The 12995-nt window shown below is 58.5% G+C and overlaps 1 protein-coding gene across 1 annotated transcript in view; it reads right to left on the reverse strand.

Annotated features, from left to right (window-relative positions):
• Positions 1-9672, reverse strand: part of RGS12 (regulator of G protein signaling 12) — a 90775-nt gene extending 81103 nt beyond the window's left edge. The window contains exon 1 of the mRNA XM_068975095.1: positions 7819-9672. Coding sequence (XP_068831196.1) covers positions 7819-9672 — 1854 coding nt within the window. The remainder of the gene's footprint in view (positions 1-7818) is intronic.
• Positions 9673-12995: the final 3323 nt, after the last annotated feature.

Here is a 12995-nt window from a genome sequence, read left to right on the forward strand (position 1 = left end):
TGCCGGCTCCCTTGATGCCCGTCCGCTCCACCTGGGTGTCCTCCTGTCTCTGCGCTCCACACGGCGTCCAGCTCCTCTGGAAGCCAGGTCCAGGAGGGGCCAAGCGCTTCTACCCCCAGCGGGGAGCACGGGCTGCATGAGGTCGGAAGGACCACCTCCAGCGGGACGAGCGAGCGCGGGAAGCCAAGGGGCCCAGCGTCCCATACCGGTGTGCTGTCCCGGCATCCCGGCCCCCGTGTCCCTGCATCCCAGCATGCCATCCCCAAGTGCCATCCCTGCATCCTGTCCCGGTGTCCCCGCGTCCCCAAGTCCCATCGCCGTGTCCCGTCACCGCGTCCCCGCGTCCCACCCCAGCATCCTTGCGTCCCGTCCCTGCGTCCCGTCGCCACATTCCGTCCTGGTGTCCCCGCGACCCCACGTCCTTCCCGGGGCAGGGCACGTCCACCAGTGGGCAGGCAGGGTGGGACGGGCCCTGTTAACTCCCAGACCAGCTGACTCTCCCCATCGTTGTCGGCTTCCTCCACCACTGACTCTCAGAGAGCCAGGCGACGCTGAGCAAGTGTGCTGTTTACAAGGCGGGGAGATCAAAGCTGCTCTTTTTAGAGGCAGTTAAATCACCGGGCCTTGCCCGGCCTTTTCAGTATTCTCTAGATTTTTTTTTTTTTTACAGTCTATTTTAAAACTTCCTCTCATTGTACTAGAAGAGAGGTCAGTCTGTTGAATCCCATACTGTCCTCCCGGGAGGACGGATGAGCCTGTCCTCAGCAAAGCCACAGGAGTACCGATACTGCTTCCAGCACCAAGCCTCACTTTGATCTTAATAAATAAAGAATTACTAAAATGATTTTAAGTTTTTTCTTCAAATGTATTCTTTTTAGTTAAGTAAAACATGTTCAGATTCCCATAATACAAAATCAAAACAACAAAAATACTCTAGCGTCCGGAGCCCTTCCCAGTTTTCACCCGCTGCCCTGGGTAACGAGTGCTGAGCGTCTCCTTCCAACTTCTTCCATACGCTTACATATAAACGTGTGAGCTTCAAAATGCACAGGGTTATTTGGGGGGTATTGAAAGGCTTCACACAAAAGCAGGACCATGTTAAACGTGCGTGTGTGCCCGGCTTTCCTGCTCCCTGCACCGTGAGGGCTATCCCCATGGTGGCGCTCCCCCCACCCACCTCCCACCCGGCTGCACACCCGCCTCCCGTGCAGCAGGGGCAGCCACGTGATGAGGCCAGGCCCATGAGGAGCAGCAAGAGGGTCCCCACAGCTCCAGCCTGGCCTCCACGCCCCCCGCCCCCCTCCTCAGACCCCCCTCCTGCCCCCCACTCCTGCAGACCCCCCACCCCTGCAGACCCCCTCCCCCCACACCTGCAGACCCCCCTCCCCCCACTCCTGCAGACCCCACCGCCCCCTACTCCTGCAGACCCCCACCCCTGCAGACACCCCCACCCCTACAGACCCCCCTCCCCCACACTCCTGCAGACCCCCCTCCCTCCAATCCTGCAGACCCCCACCCCTGCAGACCTCCCTCCCCCTCACTCCTGCAGACCTCCCAACCCCCTCCTGCAGACCCCCCTCCCCCCACTCCTGCAGACCCCCTCGACCCCCACTCCTGCAGACCCCCCGCCCCCTACTCCTGCAGACCCCCCTCCCCCAATCCTACAGACCCCCACCCCTGCAGACACCCCCATCCCTGCAGACCCCCCTCCCCCATTCCTGCAGACACCCCTCCCCCTAATCCTGCAGATACCCCACCCCTGCAGACCTCCCTCCCCCTCACTCCTGCAGAGCCCCCGCCCCCCACTCCTGCAGACCCCCACCCCTGCAGACACCCCCACCCCTGCAGACCCCCTTCCCCCCCACTCCTGCAGACCCCCCTCCCTCCAATCCTGCAGACCCCCCACCCCTGCAGACCTCCCTCCCCCCCACTCCTGCAGACACCCCCGCCCCCCACTCCTGCAGACCCCCACCCCTGCAGACACCCCCACCCCTGCAGACCCCCCTCCCCCCCATGCCTGCAGACCCCCCTCCCTCCAATCCTGCAGACCCCCACCCCTGCAGACCTCCCTCCCCCTCACTCCTGCAGACCTCCCACCCCCTTCCTGCAGACCCCCCTCCCCCCACTCCTGCAGACCCCCTCGACCCCCACTCCTGCAGACCCCCCGCCCCCTACTCCTGCAGACCCCCCTCCCCCCATCCTACAGGCCCCCCACCCCTGCAGACACCCCCATCCCTGCAGACCCCCCTCCCCCCACTCCTGCAGACACCCCTCCCCCCAATCCTGCAGACCCCCTCCCGCTCACTCCTGCAGAACCCCCGCCCCCCACTCCTGCAGACCCCCCCTCCCGCCCCCCACTCCATCCCCCTGCAGGCTGGAATGTGGACAGGCCCTGTCTCACCCCTGCACAGCGGCTGTCTTCAACCTCAAGTTCAAGCACAGGCACACGGGGGACCACGGAAACTACACGCCTGGAGGAACACAGCTTCTACTGACAGGGGCACCTCCATGCCGGCCCTGGGCAGCCCTCCCAGGCCGACCAGCGGAGAGCACAGCCCCGCGGGTTCAGGCCACGTGAAGTCCTGTGTAACAGACTGAGACCCGTCACTTGTACATGAGCGCATGACAGGGGAGCCTGGTGGGCTGCTGTCTCTGGGGTCGCACAGAGTCGGACACGAGTGAAGTGACTTAGCAGTAGCAGCAGCAGCCTACCGCATGAAAACACACCCGTCTTCACTCCACTGCCAACAAGCACGTTTTATTCACTCATATTTCGGTGATGACCACTGCTGCCCGTTTGTAAATGACTCCCCTCCTGCATTGTCCGAGCCTCTCTGGGGCAGCTGACCTCAGACACTGGCCTCAGGACACCTGAGAGGTGTCTGCCTGCACAGGCAACAGTCAGAAATGCTTTCCCTCCAGGCTTCACAGCAGAAAGGGTCCCAGAAAGCCGAGGTCTGGACTGAGCCAGCGTACACAGGACAAGGAGACAGCGACAAAGCCCGGGTAAAGGCGCGTAGTGAAGAGAGGGCCGTCTGGGCCCAGAGGCAACAGGTCTTGGGGGCCAACTGGTGACCGAAGGCGGTGATGAGAGTCCTGCTAACAGCTGGCTTCCTTCGTGCACACAGAATAGAAAGGCTGTGTGCCAGGAGATCCAACGGGAACATTTAACACAGAGAGCTGTTGAGCATGCATGGAGGCAACCATGAGCACCCGAGGGTGGAGGGGAGAAAGAGACAGAGCGCGCGCCCCTCGGGGGCCCCTCCCAGCCTGGGGTCAGGCCTGCTTGCCCCCACTGGTCACAGGCTACCCACTCAGGGGCACAATCGGCCGAGGCGGCTGAAAAGAAGCTGGTGAGAAGTCCCCTGGGGCATGCAGAGCTCCTCGGGGCCCTGGAGGGCCGTGCCCGCCCGGAGCTGTGCTGGCAGGGCAGAGCCCACCTGTCAGGAGCAAAGGCCCAGGCAGGCGACAGGTGCCTGGCTGAGTGACGGAGGCTCCACGCTCCCCGCGCCCCTCTGCGAAGACAGAGACTGACCAGCTCCAGGCACGCGGGAGAACCTCTGAGCGGTCAGCCGCTCACCTCTAAGGGAAACAGGCCAAGGCCTCGAGGCCACATACAACGAAGGCGGCCCTGGACCAAATTCGCTCGGAAAAGCCACTTCACGAACATCAGCAAACACAAGGACTCTGCATGGGGAGGGTGTTGAGCGGAGGGCAGCAGAGGGCCCAGGGGCGGGTGGGGCCGGCGTCCCAGGCTCTCCCTCTGCTGAGCACTCAGCGCCTTCGGGGGCGTCGGACGCTGGAGCTGGGTCATATGGACAGCACTCTGCCTACAGGGCAGTGCTGGTTCCCGCGGTGCCAGCGTGGCCACATTCTCCCAGGGCCCTCGCCCAGGGGCAGCCTGCTCCCCAGCAGCCAGCGCCACCCCCCAGCCCGCTGCTCCGCGGGCCTGCCCCTCCAGGCCCTCGGGGCGCTGAGTCCCTGCTCTCGCCCCCTGCCTGGCTGCCTCCGCAGGGTTCCATTCGCACTCCCTCGGCGGTGAGCCAACTCTCGTCTGGTTCTTCCTGATAACTTCTTCCTGTTCAACCTGCAGGCGTGCTTGCTGTCTCCGGGCCGGATCCGGAGGACGCAGCCTGACTCTGCACAGAGTAAGACACTGAAGCCACAGTCTCCACGGAGAGGAACTGACAGCAATTCCGGGCACCACCTACCCAACCTCCGCCATCTCTGGCATCTCTCCCTCCCACGCCTAGCGCCTCTTCCTCCTGGCATTTCTGGCACTTCCAGCCTCCATCCCTTCCTGGCCTGTCTGCTGATGCAGACAAGCCTCACGCCAGCTCAGGCCAGGCCAGGAGGGACACCAGGAGCCCCAGCTTAGGACCCTGGAAGCTTCTGCCACTCCAGCTGGGGCTGTGGGGTTAGGCTGTGCTAAAATGAGGAGAACCCACTTAGCAAAAAGCAATGGACACACTTCCAGAGATGGGAGCTGGGAGGCAGTGATGTACAATCTATGCTCACCACAATTTATTACTACTTAGACGAATTGTGTGTCCGTCGCATCGCAGGACAAATACCACCTGACTGTTGGCAAGTCGCGGGATGTGCATAAACCCTACTCTCCTTATCAGTAAGATGATGAGCTCACAGCATCCCCATTCAGGTCAAATAAGGAGATAAAGCAGACTGCAAGCAGTGAGCGTGCCACTCCCCAGCACTGGAGACATCCCTTCCACGCCAAGGGCTTCGTTCTTTTGTTACAGTGTAAGTAGTAACAGCCAAAGCCTTCGTTTTCACTACATTTTTGTTCAAGGTGAAAGAACATTAAAAAGAAGTCCAAGACCCTCCTAAGCACAGACCACTGATCCCTGACAAAGGGTCAAAGATAATACGAGAGAGCAATGATAGTCTTTTCTACAAAGGGTGCTGGAACGACAGGCATCCACAGCCAAAACCTGAATCTAGACACAGAGCTCACACCCTTCAGAAAATCAACTCCAAGTGGATCATAGACGTCGGTGTAAAACAAAAAATCAAAAAACTCCTACAAGATGGCACAGGAGAAAACCTAGATGACCATGGGTTCAGTGATGTGTTTGGCACAGCACCAAAAACACGCTCCATCAAAGAAAGAATTGATAAGCCGCTGGACTTCACCAAAATAAAGCACTTCTACTCTGTGAAACATGGTATCAAGAGAATGAAGACAACTCACAGAACGGGAAAAAATATTTGCAAAGGACACATATTATGAAGGACCATTATCCAAAACAAAGAAACAACTCTTAAAACTCTACGGTAAGAAAACAATCCACCCAGGACTCAGGGCTCCCCCGGCAGCCCAGTGGTTAAGACTGCACGCTTCCACTGCAGAGAGCGTGGGTCTGATCCCTGGTGGAGAGAGACTAAGACCCCACGTGCCACGCAGTGTGCCCAAACAATCTGATACAAAATGGGCCAAAGACCTTAACTGACGCCTCACCAAAGATACCCGGATGACAAGTAAGTACAGGAAGAGACATTCCACATCACATGTATCACGGAGATGCAAGTTAAAACAATGAGATACCACTACACAAGTGTCAGAACGGCAAAAACGCTGAACACTGACATGCAATCAGGGCCAGAACACGAGGTGACAGAAACTTTCATCCTTGCTGGCAGAAATGCAAAATGGTGCAGCCAGTTTGGAAGATACTTTCTTATGAAGCAGAACACACCCTGAGCCCACAGTTCAGCAGTCTCACTGCCTTGGCGCTTACCCACAGGAGTTAAAAACTTACACCCACACAGAAGCCTGCACACAGGTGTTTAGATCAGCTTTATTCAGAGCTGCCAGAACCTGGAAGCAACCAGTGTCCTTCAGGAGGGCAAAGGATAAATACGATGCCTCCAGACTACGGAGTATTGTTGGTGCTAAAGGAAAATGAGCTGGCGTGCCATGGAAAGACAAGGCTTTTACTTAAAGGCACGTCACTGAGTGAAAGAAGCACTCTGAAAAACCTACATGCCGTGTGCTGTGCTGGCATTCCCAAAGAGCGGGCAGTGCAGACGGTAAAAGCCTGCGCGATGGCCCGGGGCCGACAGGAGGGAGGGACGGGCAGGCAGAGCACGAGGGGATTCAAGGCAGCACAAACCACTCTGCATGACCCACAGTGGTGAAGACACGGCCTTATGCATTTGCGCAAGCCCACAGAATACACACCACAGGAGGGACCCCAGGAGACACTGTGGAGTTCAGGTCTGCTGATGATGACAAGGTCCCCCTGAGGGGAACGGGGACGGAGGAGAGGCTGTGTGCCTTTGAGGACAGAGGAAATGCCGGACCTTCCCCTCAACTTCATTATAAACCTAGATCGGCTCTAAAAGACAGTCTCTTGCAAAACAGAAAGAAGCCCAAGGTTTGAATCATGAACCTGCTTCATCCTGATGGCTGACCTCAGACAAGTCCTTAGCCCCTGCAGGACCAGTCACCTGCCTGGACAAGCACAGCACCACTGTCTCCAGGTCCCTGAGGTCAGACCCCAGTCCCGGAGGAGCTGAGACCGCATGGAGCGGGACGGGGCCGGCGGGCACTTCCCACCAAGTGGAGAAATATCAATAACCTCAGATATGCAGATGACACCACCCTTATGGCAGAAAGTGAAGAGGACCTAAAAAGCCTCTTGAGGAAAGTGAAAAGTGGAGAGTGAAAAAGTTGGCTTAAAGCTCAACATTCAGAAAACGAAGATCATGGCATCTGGTCCCATCACTTCATGGGAAATAGATGGGGAAACAGTAGAAACAGTGTCAGACTTTATTTTTGGGGGCTCCAAAATCACTGCAGATGGTGACTGCAGCCATGAAATTAAAAGACGCTTACTCCTTGGAAGAAAAGTTATGACCAACCTAGATAGCATATTCAAAAGCAGAGACATTACTTTGCCTACTAAGGTCCATCTAGTCAAGGCTATGGTTTTTCCTGTGGTCATGTATGGATGTGAGAGCTGGACTGTGAAGAGGGCTGAGCGCCGAAGAATTGATGCTTTTGAACTGTGGTATTGGAGAAGACTCTTGAGAGTCCCTTGGACAGCAAGGAGATCCAACCAGTCCATTCTGAAGGAGATCAGCCCTGGGATTTCTTTGGAAGGAATGATGCTAAAGCTGAAACTCCAGTACTTTGGCCACCTCATGCGAAGAGTTGACTCATTGGAAAAGACTCTGATGTTGGGAGGGATTGGGGGCAGGAGGAGAAGGGGAGGACAGAGGATGAGATGGCTGGATGGCATCACGGACTCGATGGACGTGAGTCTGAGTGAACTCCGGGAGCTGGTGATGGACAGGGAGGCCTGGCGTGCTGCGATTCATGGGGTCGCAAAGAGTCGGACACGACTGAGCAACTGAACTGAACTGAACTGAAGGGACTCACACACACACACAGTCCAAGCCTGCCCTGAGCTGTCTGTGGCCCACTTCAGCTGGCATTTTCTCGTAGCAGCACCTCCTGGGTGGAGGAAATGCTGCGGGGAAGCTCCCCATCCTGAAGGGAGCAGGCTGAGCGTCCAGAACCTGCCTCCGTGGCACCCGCCGCAGCAGGAAAGGGTGGGAAGCGGGGAGAAGGGCCTCACCCCGACCGGGCGCTCACCGCCCCTCCACCTGTCCCACCCGACAGCCGCCTGGGCCCCACCCAGAGCCTGGGTGAACCCAAGGGAGGTGCCATGAGGCCGCCAGAGGCCACCCGGGCTGGGCGGGAGGAAGCGGGCCGCACAGGTGCCAGCGTCCGTCAGTGACTGACCGAGTCGGGAGCCATGCTCGCCTCCCTGCCCCTCCCTCCAGGCTCACCTTCTTGTCCTCCTTGGTCTTCCTGGCACTTCGACGGGGGCCGAGGATGTTCTGCACGCCAAGGGCCTTCCTGGCCCAGTCCCTGCGCTGGGCGCTGGGCGGGGGCTGGGCCGGGCTGCCCTCCACGCGGTAGCGGTCGGCGGGAATCTTGCTCATGGGCGGGGGCAGCGTGCCGCAGTTGACGCTGGACCAGCCGTCCGTGGAGTCGGTGTAAGACTCCTGGTCGCTGACGTGCCCGCACTGCCACTGCCGCAGCACGTGGCCCGGGAGCCACCGCTGGCCGTTGCCACTGCTAGGGCCCGCAGCGCCCCTCCGGGAGGGCGGCACCGGGCACCTCAGGGGGGCAGGGGGGCCCTCCGCGTGCGGGGCGGGCCCCAGGTGCTTACTGAGGTCCCGGCACCTGTCAGCCTGCGGGGCGGCCTCGAACGGGGCCCCCTCGGGGTCAAGACAGAAGGCCCCGTTCCAGGGGGCGGCCCAGGGCTGGGGGCCCCTCCCGCCCGTGCCCTCCCAGGCACCGCCGCCGGGGCCGTGCCTGCTGGAGGCGGCGCCCAGGTCCACCACGAGCACGCGGCTGCTCCTGTCCTCGGGGCTGAAGTTCCCGATGCCGCTGTCGCTGTTGCTGCTGGTGCTGGTGTTCTGGTGGGCGTCGGCGTCCCCGTCGGCGAAGGCCCGGGCCCGCATGCCCTCGATCAGCTCGCCCATGTCCCGGTAGAGCACCGAGATGAACTGCAGCACGGGCAGCGAGGACGCGGGGAACTCCAGGCAGCCGTTGGTGTCGGGGTCGGCCGTGCACTCAAACCCGAAACGCCGGGCGATGCCCTGGTGGATCTTGTGGCTAAACAGGTCGGGGTCCACCATGAACACGTGGCAGGACGTCCGCAGGACGCCGTCCTCCTCCTGCGCCAGGCTCCCGTCGTCGCCCGCCTGAGTGGTCACCAGCCCGAAAAACCTCCTGTCGTCGGGGCACACGGCGCTGAAGGCCAGCCTCTCGGCCGGGTAGCGGGCCAGCACGGCCGCCTTGTCCGTGCACAGCTGCACGCAGTCATGCATGACCTGCATGGCCACCAGCGAGTGGATCTTCTGCTCGGCCCGCAGGCGCCGCAGGCAGCCCCGGATGGCCTGCACGCTGTCCGACTCCAGGCTGCAGCCGGTGGACGGCAGCTCGATGGAGCCCAGGTAGCCCACGACCATGGCCACGTTGAGAATGCTTGCATCCAGCCCAAAGTCCTCAGGAGCCTCCAGCCCCGAGCCGAAAGCAGAACCGTGGTTCCCCGCTTTGGGCGTCTCCTCCTTAGAAGGCAGGCTGGGATGCAGATTACCTGCACTCTCGTGTGCAAGGTCACACCGGGCTGCGGCCGACTCTGAAAGCGACCTCTGCTTCAGCTTCAGGGGCTCCGAGCTGCTGGCTCGAAGGCCAGGGTTTTCAAAGATCATGTTGAAAATCCCTCCCGACTGCATCTCCTCCACAACCCTCTCTGCCCTGTTTATTCCTAAAGCCTTAGAGTCGAGCTTGGGCTTCAGCCAGCCTCTTCCTTCGTAAAAGCCGACCTCCTCGTCACTGGAGCAGGACTCCAGGTGCCCGCCGCCCTCCGCGATCGCCATGCGCAGGACCCCGGAGCATTTCCCGATCAGCTTCACCACGTCTTCGTGGGACGCTTTCTTCACGCTGATCTCGTTGACGGCCAGGATCTGGTCGCCGGCGCGGAGGCCCACGAGGTCGGCGGGGCTGCCCCTCAGGACGCAGCTGAGCACGCAGGGCGCCTGGCCCGAGAGCGTGAAGCCGTAGCCGGCGCGGCCCCGGGCCACCTCCACGCTGCGCAGGCGCGGGGGCGCCGGCTCCCCCGCTCGGAACATGGCCGCGGCGCCCGGCGCATCGCTCACCCTGTCGGCCGGCCCATGGCGCGAGGCTGCCGCCAGCCAGCCCGGTCTCCTCGGAGGGGCGCCCTGCGGAGGAAGCAGAAGAGAGAGCTGGTTGTTGAAGACCGCACCCTGTTCGGCGTGCTTGCTTAATCACGAACGCACAGCTCCCAGCGCAGCCGCCGCGGGGCCAATGCGCAGGAGGGGCACGGGCGCTGTGCAGCCCAAGGGGCCCCCTTGAGGGGCAGGCCTGCTGTCCTTCCGACCCCCACCTCGGCCCACCCCACTCCCCGTGTGAGGGGCAGAGGACTCCAGCAGAAGCTGCCCCCTCGGGTCTGGACGCCGAGAGGCGCGTCCTGGGACCCCCAGCGCTCCAGTGGGCCCCCACCCTGCCCTGGGGGGCAGAGCGGCCGCCCTTAGTCCAGCCTGGCCTCCGTCACCACTGCCGTCCACACCAAGTCCGCCCCCAGGCAGGGCCGTCCGCTGGTTCTCTCGTCCGCAGCCCTCTCCCCAGTAATCGATTTGGAACAAGGCATGGTGTGGAGAGAACACGCCACTCTGAAACAAGTCCTGCAGGATGGAGGCCGCTCCGCGGAACAGACGGGACAGCACGGAGAGCACAGCCATCTGCACTCCACTGTCCCACCGGGACGACTACGCGGTGAAGAGGACTGGTTGTCACCAGAAACAAACCCGGGTCGGGGTCCCCAAGGCCACCCCGGGTTCCAGCAGGAGGACGCGCGGACCGGGCGCATCGGTCCTCTCGGCTCCGATCCATCACAGCCAGAAGCTGCGAAGCAGAACCAGCGAAGCGAGAAGGCCCAGTGGGGGACGGGGTGGGGTCCAGGGGAGACAGGCCCCAGCTTCCAGAACCTCGTCCCGAGGACACACACGGACCCACAGAGACACGTGTCCCCAGGGAAGTTTGTCACAGACTCAGAGCTGCGGTTCTTACTGGAGGCCGGCCCTGCGGGCCCCTCTGCTGGGCAGACACTCAGTCCAGCCCCAGGAGGGAGGGTGTGAGCACAGACAGAGCACGCAGGCACAGGGAGCCCCCATCCGTGGGGGTGCTGGGGGCCCTCCCGACACCCCAGCTCCTGGACGCCAGCCCACACATGGGCCTCTCGGAGGACGGCAGTCAGGCCCGCTGGGAGGACCCCTCTCCTCACAAAACCCTTTAAAGATCACTTCCAAAAGCAACACACTGAGTAAATTATACTGTGAAGATCCAAGATATAATAGAACATGTTTTTTTAAAGAGTGTATGTTTTTTAAACAATTGTTTTAACATTGTCAGAAGAAATTCTCAGGTCTCAGGAAACAGTTTCCAGTAACAGAAGCCTAACACAAAGTAACTGATGCGTCCACACCAAACAAGTGAAAGAACTGGGCAGAATGGAAAGCGTATTATCACAGGACTATAACCACAGCTTCAAGGATGACAGAACAATGGTCTGCAGGATGTATGTTTAATTATTTTATGATGAACAAAGAATAATTTATTTCTAAAGTGAAAGTCGCTCAGTTGTGTCCAACTCTTTGCGACCCCATGGACTATACAGTCCATGGAACTCTCCAAGCCAGAATACTGGAGTGGGTAGCCTTTGCCTTCTCCCGGGAATCTTCCCAACCCAGGGATCTAACCCAGGTCTCTCACATTGCAGGTGGATTCTTCACCAGCTGAGCCACCAGGGAAGCCCAAGAATACTGAAGTGAATCGCCTATCCCCTCTCCAGTGGAACTTCCGGTCCCAGGAATCTGCCGGGAGCCAGCGTGAGGAACTCGCCCATGGCAAGCTTAGTTCAGTTCAGTCGCTCAGTTGTGTCCGACTCTTTGTGACCCCATGAATCGCAGCACACCAGGCCTCCCTGTCCATCACCAACTCCCGGAGTTCACTCAGACTCACGTCCATCGAGTCCGTGATGCCATCCAGCCATCTCATCCTTGATCGTCCCCCTCTCCTCCTGCCCCCAGTCCCTCCCAACATCAGAGTCTTTTCCAATGAGTCAACTCTTCGCATGAGGTGGCCAAAGTACTGGAGTTTCAGCTTTAGCATCATTCCTTCCAAAGAAATCCCAGGGCTGATCTCCTTCAGAAAGGACTGGTTGGATCTCCTTGCAGTCCAAGGGACTCTCAAGAGTCTTCTCCAGCACCACAGTTCAAAAGCATCAATTCTTTGGCACTCAGCCTTCTTCATAGTCCAGCTCTCACATCCATACATGACCACAGGAAAAACCATAGCCGTGACTAGACGGACCTTAGTCGGCAAAGTAATCTCTCTGCTTTTGAATAACACTATCTAGGTTGCTCATAACTTTTCTCCCAAGGAGTAAGCGTCTTTTAATTTCATGGCTGCAGTCACCATCTGCAGTGATTTTGGAGCCCAAAAAAATAAAGTCTGACACTGTTTCTACTGTTTCCCCATCTATTTCCCATGAAGTGATGGGACCAGATGCCATGATCTTCCTTTTCTGAATGTTGAGCTTTAAGCCAACTTTTTCACTCTCCTCTTTTACTTTCCTCAAGAGGCTTTTTAGTTCCTCTTCACTTTCTGCCATAAGGGTGGTATCACCTGCATATCTGAGGTTATTGATATTTCTCCCAGCAATCTAGATTCCAGCTTGTGTTTCTTCCAGTCCAGCCTTTCTCATGATGAAGTCTGCATAGAAGTTAAATAAGCAGGGTGACAATACAGCCTTGACGCACTCCTTTTCCTATTTGGAACCAGTCTGTTGTTCCATGTCCAGTTCTAATTGTTGCTTCCTGACCTGCATACAGATTTCTCAAGAGGCAGGTCAAGTGGTCTGGTATTCCCATCTCTCTCAGAATTTTCCACAGTTTATTGTGATCCACACAGTCAAAGGCTTTGGCATAGTCAATAAAGCAGAAATAGATGTTTTTGTGGAACTCTCTTGCTTTTTCCATGATCCAGCAGATGTTGGCAATTTGATCTCTGGTTTCTCTGCCTTTTCTAAAACCAGCTTGAACATCAGGGAGTTCACGGTTCACGTATTGCTGAAGCCTGGCTTGGAGAATTTTGAGCATTACTTTACTAGCGTGTGAGATGAGTGCAATTGTGCGGTAGTTTGAGCATTCTTTGGCATTGCCTTTCTTTGGAAGTGGAATGAAAACTGACCTTTTCCAGTCCTGGGGCCACTGCTGAGTTTTCCAAATTAGCTGGCATATTGAGTGCAGCACTTTCACAGGATCGTCTTTCAAGATTTGAAACAGCTCAACTGGAATTCCATCACTGCCACTAGCTTTGTTGGTAGTGATGCTTTCTAAGGCCCACTTGACTTCACATTCCAGGATGTCTGGCT

The sequence above is a fragment of the Capricornis sumatraensis genome, chromosome 7, assembly GCF_032405125.1.
Source record: "Capricornis sumatraensis isolate serow.1 chromosome 7, serow.2, whole genome shotgun sequence".
Lineage (NCBI taxonomy): Eukaryota > Metazoa > Chordata > Mammalia > Artiodactyla > Bovidae > Capricornis > Capricornis sumatraensis.